At 31.1% G+C, this 17,503-nt stretch overlaps 2 protein-coding genes across 2 annotated transcripts; both read right to left on the bottom strand.

Annotated features, from left to right (window-relative positions):
* Nucleotides 1-746: 746 nt before the first annotated feature.
* Nucleotides 747-2,344, bottom strand: LOC115715175 (aspartic proteinase nepenthesin-1). The gene has a single exon (XM_030644006.2). It carries the CDS (start codon nt 2,226-2,228, stop codon nt 846-848), a length of 1,383 nt encoding a protein of 460 aa, XP_030499866.2. The 5' UTR covers nt 2,229-2,344; the 3' UTR covers nt 747-845.
* Nucleotides 2,345-5,422: 3,078 nt separating this feature from the next.
* Nucleotides 5,423-6,941, bottom strand: LOC133037266 (uncharacterized). The gene is made up of 3 exons (XM_061114200.1): nt 6,805-6,941; nt 6,396-6,500; nt 5,423-5,959 (listed from the first exon to the last, which is right to left on the bottom strand). Exons 1-3 carry the CDS (start codon nt 6,856-6,858, stop codon nt 5,807-5,809), a joined length of 312 nt encoding a protein of 103 aa, XP_060970183.1. The 5' UTR covers nt 6,859-6,941; the 3' UTR covers nt 5,423-5,806.
* Nucleotides 6,942-17,503: the final 10,562 nt, after the last annotated feature.

The following is a 17,503-nucleotide window of genomic DNA, read 5'->3' as shown; positions in this document are numbered from 1 at the left end:
CAATATAAAACTTGTTTTACTCTGTTGAATAATATGAAAGATAATTCATTTTTTCACCATGTTTAAAAATAAATACAAATTTGATGAGCATATTCCTTTTTTTTTTTTAATTGAGAGTCTCAGAGTATCAAATCCCGGGTTGTTTTTTTTTTAAATGTGTTGTGATTCTCGAATATTTAGCATCAAATATCAGTTCAAATATTAATGGAATTCTTGACAAGGTTGTTGAATAGTAAACCAATATAAAACTTGTTTTACTCTGTTGAATAATATGAAAGATAATTCATTTTTTCACCATGTTTAAAAATAAATACAAATTTGATGAGCATATTCTTTTTTTTTTTAATTGAGAGTCTCAGAGTATCAAATCCCGGGTTGTTTTTTTTTAAATGTGTTGTGATTCTCTAATATTTAGCATCAAATATCAGTTCAAATATTAATGAAATTTGTTTATTGTGTTGCGATTCTCTAATATTTAGCATCAAATATCAGTTCAAATATTAATGGAATTTGTTTTATTATTATTTTATTATATATAAATAATATTTTATTATTTTATTAAATAAAAATTAAAAATCACCCAAATATCAGTTCAAATATTAATGGGATTTATTTTATTATTATTTTATTATTTTATTAAATAAAAATTAAAAGTCACCCATAAATTTCTCAAAAACCAAGAATTTTAGTTATATAGGCACACTTTATATAGAATAGATATATATATATATATATTATATACCATATGATGGTGCGTATTGCAAATTAAGTTCATTAATAAAAGAATAAAAATAAAAGGTCGAAACGACAAAACATACGATAGTACACAAATATTAAAGTTATGATCACAATTGATTACACTGCGTGGGAACAAACGACATTGTTCCCTCAGAAAGATCATGGACGACAAGAAAATTCTGCTGCTGAATATTGCCAAAGATGGACATACCACTAGAGGACCCCATAGCCAAGCAAAGAACTCCTAAAGTTCGGTCACTAAGAATGTAGTTTTCCGGCGGAAGTTCCAAAACGGCATCGTTTTTAAAATGAAACGACAACTTGGGAACTTCCACTGAAGTAGAATACTTGGGCAAGTTAAAGCAAAGATCCAAACCCTGCGAACCAGATTTGTCAACAGGAAGGTTTATCTGGGAAGTGAATTCCTCCTTCACAATATCAAAAGCTTTCTTCTCAAGATACGTAATGGTTGTCCCAGAGTCTATGATTAGCCCTCCACTACCATCTTTTTTGAGGGCAAAAGTGTCTTTTTCAATGGGTAAGAGAGATCCTCCTACTGAAATCCCTTCAAGGGAAAGATAGTAAAAAGATGGCTGTGATGGGTTTTCGATCAAAGGCGTTGTGACTTTAGCGCCGGAATGCGTGGTGTTCACGCTCGCTAATGGCCCCACCAACAGTGAGCTTGTTTTAGTGTCGTCCATGGCGGTCAAACAGTACGAGAATTTGGGCTCCTTCAGCTGGGAAACAAGGGACAAGGGCCCACGTCCGAGTCCAACGAGACCAGACCCTTGGCTGAACCCGTCTCCTTCGTTGTCTCCCCCACATCCAAACCCAATACCATTGACCGAAACCTTTTCATCACCATCGCCGAATGAAAAAGTTTCTGATGCTAAAACACCTTGGGTTGAAGAGTAATCTCCGTAGCCATAGAAATACTCGCAGCTATCGCTGCACGTGGATTGGGGAAGGGCCTCGCAAAGCTGGCTGGAACACGAGAGCTTGGAGAAGGAAGAAGAGTTTCTCGGGTCGAAAATTGGAGTGGGTTGATCGAAACAGGTCTCGCATGGCAAGCACTGTGTCCATATGAGGTCACTGCCGGTGTCCATTATGGCGGAATAAGCATTAGGCGGGGTTCCTATGGATAGCTGCATTAAAAACTCGCCGTTCCCAGCTCGAATGGGGGATTCAAACACCGAAGAAGAAGAAGAAGAATCGGAGTTGGCAGCCAACACCATGGCGTTGAGCCTCTGCAACCTGTGGCTACCACGCTTGATTCCTCGCTGAAGACGTTCAAGCTTTGTCAAGTTCTTGCCATGATCGACGTGATGGAGCGTCACCCTAAAGCCCGTTTTCTTTGCAGTGGTTTGATGATGAAGAAGAGCTCTTCTTGAAGTTGAATATACCGGAAGAACAAACAAGGAGAGTAGAGCCACAGCCAGTAGAAGTGAAACGAATAATACTGATAAATGGACTGAAGAATGATTTCCCATTATTGGATGCGTAAGTTACTATGATAGTAATAACAATTATAATAATATAGTATTTGCTATAGATGAGAGGCGAGGAAATGAGGTTCTGGGGCTATGAATTTAAGAACTATAAAACGATCCCTTCATATTTATATATATATATATATATACATATATAAATTGTATATTTTTATATTCGACACAATAGTGCCGGCTCCCTATAATTAATTAGTAATATTCTTTAAAATATATTTTTTTTTAGCTTATATGAAATATGATGAGTGAGTGGTGTTAGCAACTCTCATCTATCTAAAAAAGCATCTTCAATGGAAATATAAATTAATGTTGAAAATGCAAAGTATAGTTCATTTTATTAAAAATATCAGAAAATTACTTTTTCTACAAAATGTAGTTCAATTTTTACATCCATCTAAGTGTAACGGTCTGTTCAAAGTTAGATGAACTTGTTGGAAAAGTTAATTTCAGAAAAGTCTATCATCAGTTAAATATATTATTATAATAAGGAATAATTGAAAAGTATATCCATACTCCTTTTATATATAAAAGTAGAGAATAATTAGATGTCTCGTAAGGTGTTGTTTGGTAACACTTTTGTTTTTTAATTTTTTAATCACAAAATAAAAGTCAAATTTTTGTTTTTAAAAATTTTGCTTTTGAAAAATAAAAATTCGTTCTGTAACCACTTTTGTTTTTCAATTTTAAAAACAGAAAATAAAAGTGTGTTCTGTAAAATTCATTTTCATTTTCATTTTTGATTTTATTTACGTCGGGTCTAGGTCTGGGGTAAGATTTGGGTTCAAGTCAGATGTCGGGTTCAGCGCCAGGGCCGTGGGAGGATTTGGGTCCGGGTCTGATCGAAGTCCAAGATATTGATTAAGAAAAAAAAAAACTGTTTAAAAAAATATTGAAAGTAATTTTTTTTTGTTTTTAAAATTTTGATTCTCAATTAAAAAATTGAAAAGTAAAAACAGTTTTATAGAGCATGTTTTTGAAATTTTTTTTTACCTTTTCAATTTTAAAAACAGAAAACTGATTAAAAAAGTGTTACCAATCGACACCTAAATATATAAAAAAAAAGAATGAAGGAAGTTTCGATGGTTACATTTTTATTGTAATTATTATAGTTATATTTTTTTAGCCATTGGATCACTATTAAATGGTTGTGATTAATTTGAAATTAAATAAAAATAAATAAAAAATGAGTTGTAACCTGATATTAACCTGTTAATTTATTTCTCTTTAAAAAATTTAATCAAGATTAATTATATTTTAAGATTAAATTAAGTATAATTATTAATTAATTTTTTGCAATTTATTATTAAATAAGGATCTTTTAGTAACTTATTTTTTTTACACTTAAATTATTTAAATTTTTATAACAAAACTCTTTATGATTTAAAATTATACACATATAATTTTATAATTATTAAAATTTTATTATACTTAATTATAATTTTAATTTAAAATAATTACACTTAATTATATAATTTTTTTTATTTAAATATTTTAAAAGTGAAAAATAAAATAGATTACGGTGAGAAAGAAGAGAAGGACTTAATGACAGATGGTTTGAAACTATGATAGATTATGATGAGAAAGAAGAGAGAAAATGTTGGATTCGACAAATGTGAAAGATTACGTTCATTTTCCTTCAGCTTCTTCCTTTAATGATTTTCTTTCCCTTACTTGAACAAAACCCTCAGAAATCCATAGCTGACACAGTCTTCCTTTCACAAGTGAATAGCTCCGGAAAAGTTCTAAAATACAATAAACAAGATTTGAGGTGGAAAGGCAAATCAACATAGGTGAGAGAGAGAATTTAAAAAATTCTTACAAGAGGATTTGTTTTGAACTCAAAATCAATATCATTAAGAATTTTTTTCCATTCAGATTGGACCTTCTTTTTTCTAGATAGTAAACCAGCTATATGGCAAGTGGCAATTAAGCTTCGACATTTTTTGAGAATCTCATAAGATAATTTCACTAACTCTTCAGGGCAACAACCATTAAACTCATGTCTAAATGCCTTTTTAGAAAATAGCTCAAGAGCCATTTTACTATAAAAAAAATAATTATTTAAAAATTTATTATAAGCTTGAGGCTGCTTGAGGCCTCATCATCTAATTATTAAAAAAAAAATTAATTATTTAAAAATTTACTATAAACATAGAATTTTAATTTATATAAAAATAAGTTTAATTTTTGTAAAAAAATTGTAAATATTATAATTAAATGACTTAACTGTTCAAATAATTATAGAATGGATTTATATATAAATAAAAAAATTATTTATAAATTTTAATTGCTAAAAAAGATTTTGTTAAATTTATTTAATAACTTAAAAAATAGTTAATTATAATTAATAAATTCTAAAAATAAAATTTTTACCTATTCGTAACCTTCTATTACAGGTCAAAAATATGTAATATGATTACAATAAAAATACAACCATTGAATGTTAGACATTTATATGTATAATCTGAAACATAAATGTGTATGTATAAAATGCGGAATAAATGAACATATACACTATATGAATAAGGATCGAAATACCTCCAGCCATTGATTTTGAGCTTCAATCTTACATAAGCTTGATCTGCAAAAGAAACCGATTGATGTGGGTAATCGGGCTTCCTCGCTTTCTCAACTCTCTTTAGATGGAATTTGCTGTTATGAACAGAATGAGTGAGAAGCTCGGGGACCGAGACCCTATATTTATAGGTGAGATACTCCATCAGTATCTGCGCCACATTAATTGTCAGAATATTTTGACAATTAATTTAGGAAATCAAATCAGGTAATGAATATAGAAATCTGACCATATATAGAATATTACATAATTGATTTTGTCAAGATTCAATGAATATAAAATATTCATTTATCAGAATATCAATTATTTATTTATTTCCTTAAATAGAAATTTATTTCTTTAAATAAAAATATATTTTCTTAAATAAAAATATTCTTATATTGAATATTCATTCTGAAATTATAAAATATATATATATTATTAATATATATACTTTCAAACGCTAAGGTTCTAAAATTATTAAAAAAAATATATATATGATTAACATACAGATAAATTATTTCATTAATAATAATATAATGTATAAAAATTGTGCTATATATCTCAGTAGCAAAATAGTGTTATTTTAAGCTTAGAATTTAAGGGATTAATTCTAACTTTCATATTTTTTATTTTTTTAGAAATATTTAATATTTTTATAGAGGATGGAACTTTGGAACATTCAATAAGGGATTTTTTCTATAATAAACTGAAAATGAAAAAAATTTACATTTATGACCTACATAGAGAAAATAAACAAAAATAGAAACTAAAAGTTGTTATTTACAAAAATACCTGCCAAAAAAAAAACAGAGGGGATCCTCCTTCTTCGTGACCCAGCTGTAGAACCCCAACAACCATTTTCAACCATTTTCATTCCAAAACTAGGAAAATCATATCTAAAAAAATATAGATCTCAAAGAAAAACTACTCAGATCCCGAAAATCCAAATACAAAAAGGGATAAAAAATTATCCAACCTCCATTGTTGTACAAAAAAAAAAAAAAACTCAAAAACAACATTCAGTCAAAAGCCCAACGTGTTCAGAGGAGAAGAATCGAAGAGAAGGAGATCTGTAATAATTGAAACTCACCCATGATTGAATCAGAGAAATAATTGAAGGTAATACAATTTCTTCATGAACATCTTCCAATCTTTTATTCTACATAAATGAGAATTTGTTATTAATTGAGGAAAACTAGAATAAATTGAAATAATAATAAAATATTGGTGAATTTGAACAAAAAACAACAACGGTTTGCATAAAACAAATATTAATGCATATAATTATATGCTATAGAGTTTTAATCTGCAAACAGTTGTTTATAAGTTGTTTTCCAGTAAAATAATGGTTGTTTGTGATCTGCAAACGAGAAATGATGAATCTATTCTTATTAATTACTGAATGCTTTAAAATAGTTGTTTAATAGTTGATTTGACAGATTAAAATAGTCGTCCAGATCAAAATGTTATCTGCAAATGTTGTTGTTAGAAAGAGTTGTTTAGTAGTTGTTTTGCCAGATTGAAATAGTTGTTTGCAACTTCTGAAATTGAAACAAATAAATAATTTGCATTATTTCAGGATACGGAACCATTACAAATTTTGGTACAGAGCAATGGGCATTGGGATGACAACAACTCAGCACAGGCAGATTTGCAGCAATCTGGAAACAACCCGGCAACAACTTCCAAGCAACAACTATCTGCGCACACAATTGTATCAGTTCAAGACGATACATTTTTTCTAGGAACAGGGACCGTGACATCATAATCAACCATACAACAACCAGAAAACAACAAAGAAAAAACTACAGCAATAGATGAATATAAAAACAACTAAAAAAAACTCAATAACAACACAAAAATAACATCAATAAAAATACATAAAAGAAATACAAAAAGAATGACAGAATACATTAGATTTTTTTTTTTTCCTTTTCGGCACAATGAAGCTTCTAAAGACATAAATAAATTAAAAGGATTCATATATAAATAGACTGCTACTACCTTTGATGGAGAAGAGGATTCAGTTTTTTTTTGGAGGCTAGTACCCATTTGCATTTGGGATTTTGACAGCCGATGAGTTTGGAGGAAGAAGAAAGCTTGGGCATAAAAGTTTGGATCTTTGATGGGTCAATGTTTGGAAAGTTACACCTGGAACAGAGATACCGAGAGGTACAAGGGAGCCAGACCAAACTGCTACCCGTGTCCATGACGAAGGAGGTGGTTTGTGGGGGTGAACCGAATTTGAGAGATATAGAGTAAGCTCCATAGCTCCGTGGAAAGAGAGGTGTTTTTGTGACTAAGGTGGAGTTGGATTTTGGTTTTTTTAGATGGTGAGCTCTGGAGAACAGAGGAAAGAGAAACAGAGAAAAAAAAAAAAAAGAGAAGAAGAATAGGGCAGATATGGAGGAGGTGGAGTGTAAGAATGGATAAATGAAAAATTTCAAAAAAAAAAAAATAAGAAAGGAGTTATGAGGTGGCGTGCGTGTATGTGTGTAAGGAAGAAGGGAAAAGGTAAAATTGTAATTATTAAACTTTTTGAAAAGTAAAATTGAAAAATGTAAAAGTTAAAAAAGTTTAAAAAACCGTGTATGGATAAAAATGTAAAAAAGGTGTCAATTTTGACATGAGGTGTAAAAATCTCATTCAATAATTGTAAAATATTTTACTAATTAATTAAATTAAATTAATATTTTAAATAAAAATAATAAGAATTTTTTGCGGTTAAAATCTCTTAACTATCATTTCACTTGCACTTAATTTTTTAAACTCAAATTTTCAAAGTAAAACTTTCAAAATGATTGAGCTGCTTGCAAATTTAAGATGCCATTTATTTTTTTATATAGTTAATTCTCAATATAGACAACTTATGTGCACACTTTTGTACATATGTCAAATTTATATTGGTACATCTAAGATTATTATTTTAAAAATATAAAAATTAACCGAATGACAATTTAAATTTGTTTCTAATTGATTAGGTGTATACCAATATAAAAGTGTCATGTGTACGAGTGTATACATACCGCCCATAGTGACAATTAACCGAATGACACTTTAAATTTATTATTAATTGATTAGTTCGGAAGGTGTTTTATTGTTAAAATTTAAATTTAGATGATTAAATATAAATAAAATAATAATAAAAAGAGTTTTGGCTGAAGAAAAACTCAAATAATAATAATATTTATAGCATGAAACGTTTCACCAACTTATTAGCGTGAATGGAATGATGTAAGATGTTGAGAGATGATCAACGTTTGCTTACCAGTAGCAATTTGTTTGGGTAGGTGGAAAAGAAAAGAGGGGTAAGATTTATAAACTCAATTGTAAATGACACTTCTTTTCTCCGTTTTTATTGCGTGCGTACGTACTATTAATGTATATTATTTTGGTTAATTTTCTAGTCTACTATAAATATTAATAAATATATGTATATGTATATGTATATATAGAGTTTGTATTGTATTTTTATTTAAGATTTGTCGTTGTTGAGTAAAAGACACATGATTTGGGTCACCCAAGTTTGGTGGGTGTTGATGACTAACCTCAGAATGATAAGATGATGGACGATAGTGTTCAAGGAAAAGAATTTGATGAAAGAATAATAATGGCACATTGTTAATTATTATTGTATTGGCTATTACATACTTTTTTAGAACTTATTTGGTATGTTGTATTGTATAATATTATATTGTGTTAAATATTGTATTGTATTGTGTTAGTATGATTTAATACAATACTATATTGGAGAATTTTCATAAATATGGGAATTGAGATTATAGTTTACTTTTTTATGGCATAAATAAATAACACTATTGCGTTATGGGTTTTTTTTTTTATATTTTTTTACATTTATATAGAATTTTTTTAGGCCATATTTTTGTAAAAAAAAAAATAGAAATCTCATATTTGTAAGTTTTATTGAAAAAGTCGCTGGAAAAGTCACTGGCACCGTAAAAGTGGCTAGAAAAATCACTGTCGCCAGAAAAGTCGTCGGAAAAGTCAACGTCGCCGAAAAAGTCACTGGAAAAGTCACAAGAAGTAAATGTCTCAGATATAACTAAAAATATAACCAGTTATATGAATAAAAACTAATAATTTAAACCGGTTACAATTGAAATATAACCAGTTCTGTAACATAATAAATAAATATAAATAACATAAAATAACTCAAGACAATTATAATTAACATAGAACCGTGTCTATAACAGTGTTATAATGAATAAAAACAAATAACACGAAAGAACTCACACTAGTTATAACTAAAATAAAACCGGTTATATAACATAATGAATACAAACAAGTAACACGCAATAACTCAAACCGATATACAATTAAAAACAAAGAAGAAATCAGTTCCTAAAACACTAAAATATAAATTAAAAACAAACTAGTTTCACAATAAAATACTTCATAACACATAGTATCTCATAAAACCGGTTATAATTTTTTTAAAAAAAAAGGTAGGGATCAAATGTCTTGAATATAATAAAAATAGAACTGGTTCTATAACATAATGAATAAAAATAAATAACACAAAATAACTCAAAACGGTTATAATTAAAATATAACCGATTCTGTAACAATGAATAAAAACAAATAACACAAAATAATTTAAACCAGTTATAATTAAAATAGAATCGGTTCTATAACAGTATTATAATGAATAAAAATAATAACAAGAAATAACTCAAAATCGGTTATAACAAATAAAACCGGTTATATAACATGTAAGATCTCGGTTGACTAAGTCAAAGAAAAAAAGAAAAGTAGTATATATACAATAATAATAATAAATAATAAATAAATAATAAAATGATATGATATATATTTATATATATATATGAATTCTTTAAAATTTATCAGACATCAACGTCTCTTTCTCTTTCTCTCTTTTCATCTTTCTCTCTCTTCAAGCTTCAAATAAAACCCACAAACAACCATCACCACCACACTCCGGCGACCCACCTTTGGCCACCGACCAGCCCCATGCGCCAGACCACTCGAACCCCCAGGTGTCGGCGACCTCACCCCCCAAGCGGCGCCGCTTCTTTCGCCGCCGTTAGCTTGGGATCGCAAGTCAAAGTTTGGTGATTCAAACTTTGAATAGATTTTTCGGTCACCTCCGGCGTCCGTTTGACGAGAGGTCTTCACCACTAGACTCAGCTTGTCGAGGAGAACAACCTACACTAAACCATTTTTCCCGGTTCGCTAATTTTTCCAGTGACATTTTTGTAGCTCCGCTCCTTCTCGGGGACATCGTGTACCGTTTTGACAAACGGTTGGCATGGGTGTGATCTACTCGTCGAGGAGGTCATTTTGATATACACTACCCCTATATATTTTTGGCGACGTTTCCGATACACCGATTTTTACCGCGACCGATTATTAATGTGCACTGCTTAGGTGAGGCTTCGAAACTCCAAATTTTAAATATAGTCATATTATATGTCGTTGGACTTGATTTTTAATGTAGAATGCGATGATGATAATTTTTAACCATTTGATGGTATAGGTGAGAGTAATAGGTAAGATTGGACTAAATAATTGGAGCTCGGGACTTAAGACCTTAAGATCGTCTTTTGAAAAAAGTTTAACGACTTAGGAGAGGTAGGGACTCAACTTGATTATTGGACTTTGATTTTTATATGTGTTGTATAACATTGGACATATTTCAATTTTTATAATTTACAAATTGTTTGAAAAATTAAAAACTTAATCTGCTTATTTTTCTGGACTGTTTTCGGGCACTGAGTGCCAAATATATTTTTGTACAAATATTTATGCCAGTTATAATTTTTGGATTTATTCAAAATACAACTGTTATGCTGTCGAATTTTTTTTAAAAAAATAAAAAGGAATATGTTCTTTTGTTATTCTTATTACATACCTACTTTGGTTATACTGAGGAGAGCCATGTTGATCATGTTCGGTGCATATTGTTGTTTCACGACCTAGCCTCTGTGTCATCATAGGTAGATTAGGTGTGCACTCACATGTAGGTGAAAGACCTAGAATCTGTACAAGGAGTGAATTAAATATGAGTCCCGGTATTATGGTGGATATCAGATGCGACTACCTCTAATTTTTGGATGTCGTTTTCTATGATTTGTATTGAGAGCTAGGGGTCTAGTGGACAGTGTCATATGCATTTGACATTTGATTTGTGATTATTTGTGGCCTCTCTACTTTGTTTATACATTTTGATACTGGTGATAAGATAGTTTATTTTTACAAAGCTAACCATGCAAAAAAATTTATTAAAGCAAGGGTCCTTTGATATTAGTTGTTTTCCTACTGGGCTTTATAAGCTCACCCCCTATTTTCTCCCATTCCAGGAACTCTGTTTGATGCTAGTGGATGAGGATGGTACCGTTGGGAAAGGAAGTCGTTATTAGTTTAGTCTTATTCAACTCTTAAATCTTTTAATTAAATTGATTTTGTAATTAAGTTAAAAATTAATGGTCTAGATGACTTAAATTAGCTATGTACTAGTTAGAAATGAGGAATGATGGATGCTAGGTATTATTTTGGTATTTTATTGACTTATTAAATCTATCTATTTGTTGATTACATAACTGTGGGGATATTATTGTTCTTTTATATTGATGAGTGGTCCTGATTTTGTTACTAATATTTTCTTATTAATATAGGAGTTAATCCATTTATTTTAAATTAGTATTTTGTGTTATAAATGAAAGGATCATTTATAAGCTTTATCTTCCTGCAAGGGTCAAAGTGTGACATTTGACCACCCAAGTTATGGATGTTACATATCTGCCACAGCCTAGGGCTCGGGTCGTGATAGAAAAATGGTATCAGAGCACCGGGTTTAATTACCTCGGAGTGTGTCACCAAATAGTTTAGATTTATTTTAAATAATAATAGTAATAAGTATCTTGGTATTTATATGTATAAGACATATTTCTATTATTACCATCCAATCCTCGCTAACTGATTAGCTTTTGGTTCTCAGACCTAAGAAAATGCCTCCAAAAGGAAGGAAGACAAGGAGAACGGTTGGAGAAGATGCCCCTCAAGCTAATGTCCAACCTCCACAAGCTAAATTCCCTATGAACGCCTTTCTCGAAGCCTTAAGAGTTGTTCCCGCTCAGCAGATGGATCCTGCCGCTCGATATAGTCTTCATTTTCATATCTTTCATCAGATCCAAGTGCCTGAGTTTGAGGGTGGACAAGATCTCATGGTAACTGAAAGGTGGTTGAGGCAGATAAAGAAAATTTTCAACACAATAGGAACACCTGAGGAATATCAAGTTACTTTGGCTGTGTCCAAATTAGAGGGTGGTACAACAGATTGGTGGGAGACCTTCTCCAAGACAATGGAAACTGATGGGATGACTTGGCGAGATTTTGAGGAAGTTTTCAGGGAACAATATTTTAGTCCATCTCACAAGAGGGCTCTGATAGGAGTATTTGATGGTCTAAGACAAGCGGATATGAGTGTGAATGAATTTTAAATGAAGTTTGTAGAGCTATCCTCTTATGCATATCCTGGTGTTGTTGACCAACCCTTGGTGATTGAACAGTTCATGCGTCATTTGAGGCCTACGATACGTGATCCAATAGCCCTTTTGACCTTTAACAACCTGACTGAGTGTGTGACAGCCGCCTTGCGAACTGAGGCTCATGTAGAAGGGAATGAGAAGAAGAACACAAGCAGAGGAAGAGGAAATGACCGAAAGATGACCAAGAAGAATCAAGGACAGTGGTCCCAAGGACAACAATTTAGTGTTGGAATTTTATTTTATCAGGATCTTAGATCTACTCACAAGTATGTTTATTAACACCCTAAATATGAACTTTTTAAAACGATGAAATAAACACATATAAAGTTTAGGAAACCTTACATTGGGTGCAGCGGAATAATATGACTCCTTCCGTTCAGATATCTAGCCCTTGATTCCTTTCTGTAGCAGAGCATTATCAATATCCGAACCTGGATCTCTTTCTCTGAATCTTTGATGCTGAAACTCCTTTTGCTGAATGTCTTTCTTCACGATCTTCCTCACTATGATTGAGGTATCACTTGATGTGTGTGGGCACTACTCTAATCACTAAGGATTTCGAAATTCAAAGGAAGAGAAAGAAGAAGTGGCAGCTAAAGATAGGGAGAGAGAAGGTCAGTTTTTTCTGATTCAGAAGTCTCAGAAGAAAAGTCTTATTTTTCTGAAGCCTTCACTATCTATTTATAGCATTCCACTAGGGTTAGGTTTGAATTATTTGGCATTAAAATAATGAAAAAATCAACTTAAAATACTACAATAGGTGGCCGGCCATACACTTAGTGGATTGGGCCTTGCTTTTTGCAATTTTGCAATTTTAACACCTTTTGCATCTGATTTTCTCAAAAATTCCAATTTCCTAATTCAACCATTTAAATGCCAATTCTAACTATTTAATAACTATAAATAATTATTAAATAATATTGTCATTTATCATATTTATTAATTGAACCATACAAAGTATCATAATTAACAAATATGCCTCTATAAACTCTTTCTTTACAATTTCGCCCTTACTTAGTGAAAAATTCACAAATAGACATAGTCTAGTTTGAGAATTATAATTGATTAATCAAAACCAATTACATGAGTCTTACAAGCAATATTATCTCAACTAGTGGGGGGACCATGGGTCTATATAACCGAGCTTCCAATAAGTAGATCAAGAATTTAGCACTAAAATTCACTAACTTATTAATTCTTCGTTGAATCCACTCATAGAACTTAGAATTGCACTCTCAGTATATAGAATGCTCTATATGTTCCACCATATAGACACATCATAAGTTATCCATTGTTATAATCCTAATGTGATCAATTATCCTCTATATGAATGATCTACACAGTAAAGGGATTAAATTACCGTAACACCCTACTATGTATTTTATCCTTAAAACACTTGACCCCGTATAAATGATATTTCAGCTTATGTGAAATGAGATCTCCACCATTTATTTTCGTTTGGTCAAGCTCGAAGGTGATCATCCTTTGCTTACTATTCGCCAGATAGAAGCTATAGATTCCATGTTTATGCTAGCGCTCCCACTCAATTGCACTACCGTGTTCCCAAAAAGTACGTATCACCCTGACCTAAAAGTAGGCTTAACTAACAATTCAAGGAACACAAATAGCCTTTCAAGATTGAGCCTAATCATAACAGGATTAAGATCATTTGATCTAGGATGAACTAGGCGATATTGACTTGAATAGATTTTACGGTAAGTTTAATAAAATCTAAGTCAAAGTTCAATATCGGTCCCTTCCGATGCATACTCCATGCATCCAACCTGAGCTTTACTTTAACCAATGTTCTGGAAAGAACATAGTATTTCTCCAAATACAAGTAAACTCTGTTGTAGATTATCATATCAGTAAAACCCTATGTCTGATAAATCTAGGAAACTTTATTCACATAGTCATGTTTACTTTCCAATGTGTTGACGGCACAATAAACAGGATCAAGTATGTGAAAAGGATTTCAGATGAATTTATACATTATGTACATATAATCATGAAATAAATCATGTGAACCATGCAACATTAAATGTTATTTCTGATCTATATTAATAAGTAAATCTGATTATATTGAAATGAGTTTTATTTAGGGCATAAAACCCAACAAACTCCCACTTGCACTAATATAAAACAAAAAGTGCATTTCAAATAATCTCAACACCTCGATATACAAATCAAGTGTAGTAGTAGTAAACTCCTCATAATAGGATCTGAAAGGTTGAATTAACCACAACCTTTTCTCAACTATTACTCTTCCTTTAATCACAAAATCATTGATAATGTGAAATTCCTCTCTATATGTCTACTCTCTTGGGATACTGGATTCTATATCTTTGGCAACTACTTTTGGTTAATCAGGAAATTAACACTAGTAGTTTAAGGCAATTTGGAATGATGCCGAAAATGTATAGAACTTTCCTTAGACTGAATAAGTACCTTTCCTGCAACTTTAACATTCAGTCCCTCTCTGGTAGACCTAGAGACTTCAGATAGGTTTTTACACTTCTCCAAAATCACTATTCCACCCCCAGAGTAATCACCATCTTATCAGAAAGATTTTCTAGCACAAAGGCAAATTTCGAAATCTGATATGGTGTAGTCTAAGAGTTTTAAACACACTCTTATAGACTAGCATATAGTTCCTCTTCTTAATCTTAAAATTTACTTGATTGTCTTCCAATGTTCTTCTCCTGGAATAATCTGATACCTACTCATTACTCCCACTCAACAGCAGGTGTCTGGTCTAAGGCATACAAAAGCATATCTAAGACCTCTCACTGTTGATATAAGAAATTCTTTCATGGCTTTATCTTTTTTGGAATAGTTGAGACTTTTCCTTAGATAAATAAAATCTATGTCTAAGAAGTTGTGAAGCTTCTATAGATTTCCATTAGAAAGAAAATGCTTCAGCATCTTACTAAAGTAAGTTGCTTGCATTAGAGTAAGTAATTACCAGGTATACCACAAGCCATAGGTTTAGATAAACTCAAACCTATAATACTAGGAACAGGAAGTTTGTTATGTCCATTGAATAGACTTATTAACTAAAATTTCCTTTTATGTCCTTGTAATAGAAAACTTTAGGTTACTCCATATGAATGGATTAAACCATAGTTCTATTGGCTTTCTTCTTAGTTTCCTATCTTGACAATCCATTATTTGTTTAAACTCACAATGGATTTTAATCACTAGTGTCTCCCAAGTCATAAGAAGGTGAGTTCCTAGAAACTCTCCCACTACGACAAGGCACCGTGAATTATGTCTAAGAAAACTAAATGGTATTGATCTCTTCGGTTGTGACAAGACAACAGAGGCAGTGGGATCATCATATGTTATATAAGATGATAGAACACTTTTGGAATCAAGAATTAAATATCTCCTTTATTTGCTACTTGTTTTCAGACTTAGTCATTTTCTTAGAAAAGTAGTATTTGTTTGAACAAACACTTTCTTATCTATTGACAATGGGATGGTCCATCCCTAATCACTTAGAAAAGCTAACAAACCGTGGTTAACAGTTCTAGCTTTTCTTAAGATTTTGATTAGGTCATCCATGAATCTAGTAATGATTTACATTAAGTATACAACCATTACATCATTCTGAAATTGTATTACCATAGAAGGATTTAGGCAACGACTAGTAACTAATCATCAATATGCAACTCGAAATTTCTGGGGAGGTAAGTTTGGATATAATTCAAAATCAATTTAATGATCTTTGAACTGCATATCTACTAACTATTTCTCCACCCCTATCAGTTCGCAAGATCTTTAACCACTTACCTTAATGGTTTTAACCATTGCTAGAAATTTAGAATTTTTTCAAACATTTCAAATTTCTTTGCATAAGGTATAATCTAGAGTGATCGTTTTAAGAATACAACGAAAAACTCATATCCACCCCTGAATGTACATCCATCTGCGAATGAGATGAACTACTTTCAGTGGATATAGGCATATTAACTCTTTGAAGAGATTGATCTTGTCAAATCCACTATGAACAAGATACAAATGCCATAGATTAAAAAAAAATGTGGTAGTGTCTTTTGATGACATAGGTTTATAAAAGAATAGTGCAAGTGGATCTGGTCACAAAATACCTAACTCATATTCCATACAGTTTGAATCCATTAATAAAAGATGGATATTAAACACTTGAGAAAGTGTAACTATATTGTATCAGGAATTAGAAATATAAGAAAATTTCTATTTGGATTCTAAAATTAAAGTCAAAGACTTAAATTCAACCAAATATAATGAGTAATTCTTTCTTGGACCACCACTACTAATACAATCTCTAAGTCAGATTTGCCCATACAAGTAGGAGATTTCTAAGATTAAGGTTTTATATCAATTGGGAATAGAATTTCGGGATTATAATCATATGGGTCATTTAATTTCTTAAGAGAAAATATAGAATGACATGAAATGATTTATAGACCATTTATCCAATGATATGTTTTGAAGCTAATTCGAAATGAATAAGCTAAGAGGAATTAGGATAATTTCGTTTATAAATAAGAATCCAACGATGCTTCGATTAGCGAAAGACAAAGTAATCTTATTTATGTAATCTTCTTGTTTCATATTGTAAAAATACTAGTCTAAGGTGTCATCAATTGATGAACAGCTAGATGTTGCATATACAATATTTATCTTTCGAGATCTTACACTATTATGTATGTCTAATGGTGAAAATCCATTAGGGATTTATCTCATTAGAAAAACAAACATGTTAGACCAACAATGAAGATTCGAAATTAAACTACAACTTAATAACAGAAAATAACATGGTTCATTATAAATTCATACACAATTCAGAAATTATTAAACATATAGCAAGTAGGAATGACAAGTGAAAATACTAAAACTTACAATCCTAAATAATTTCCAAGGTTTTCAACAAACTGATATCAGTGTCCCGTTTAGGCGAGAGTCAAAGCTACCATTCATTGAATAGAGTTGTCAGCTCGTCTAAAATGTTAAACATTCTAGCAACCTTTTATTCGATCAAGATTGGAATTCAGCGTTGTCCCGTTTAGGCGAGAGTCAAGGCAATTCTATCTTATGAGCTTCCACCATTGTTTCATAATTTGCAAGTCAAGTATGGTCGCCACCATTAGGGTGATCCATACCATACAAAACACTTACAAACTACTTAT

Source organism: Cannabis sativa, chromosome 4, assembly GCF_029168945.1.
Source record: "Cannabis sativa cultivar Pink pepper isolate KNU-18-1 chromosome 4, ASM2916894v1, whole genome shotgun sequence".
Classification (NCBI taxonomy): Eukaryota; Viridiplantae; Streptophyta; class Magnoliopsida; order Rosales; family Cannabaceae; genus Cannabis; species Cannabis sativa.
The sequence above is the reverse complement of the archived record's forward strand: the minus strand, read 5'-3'. Positions and strand labels throughout refer to the sequence as shown.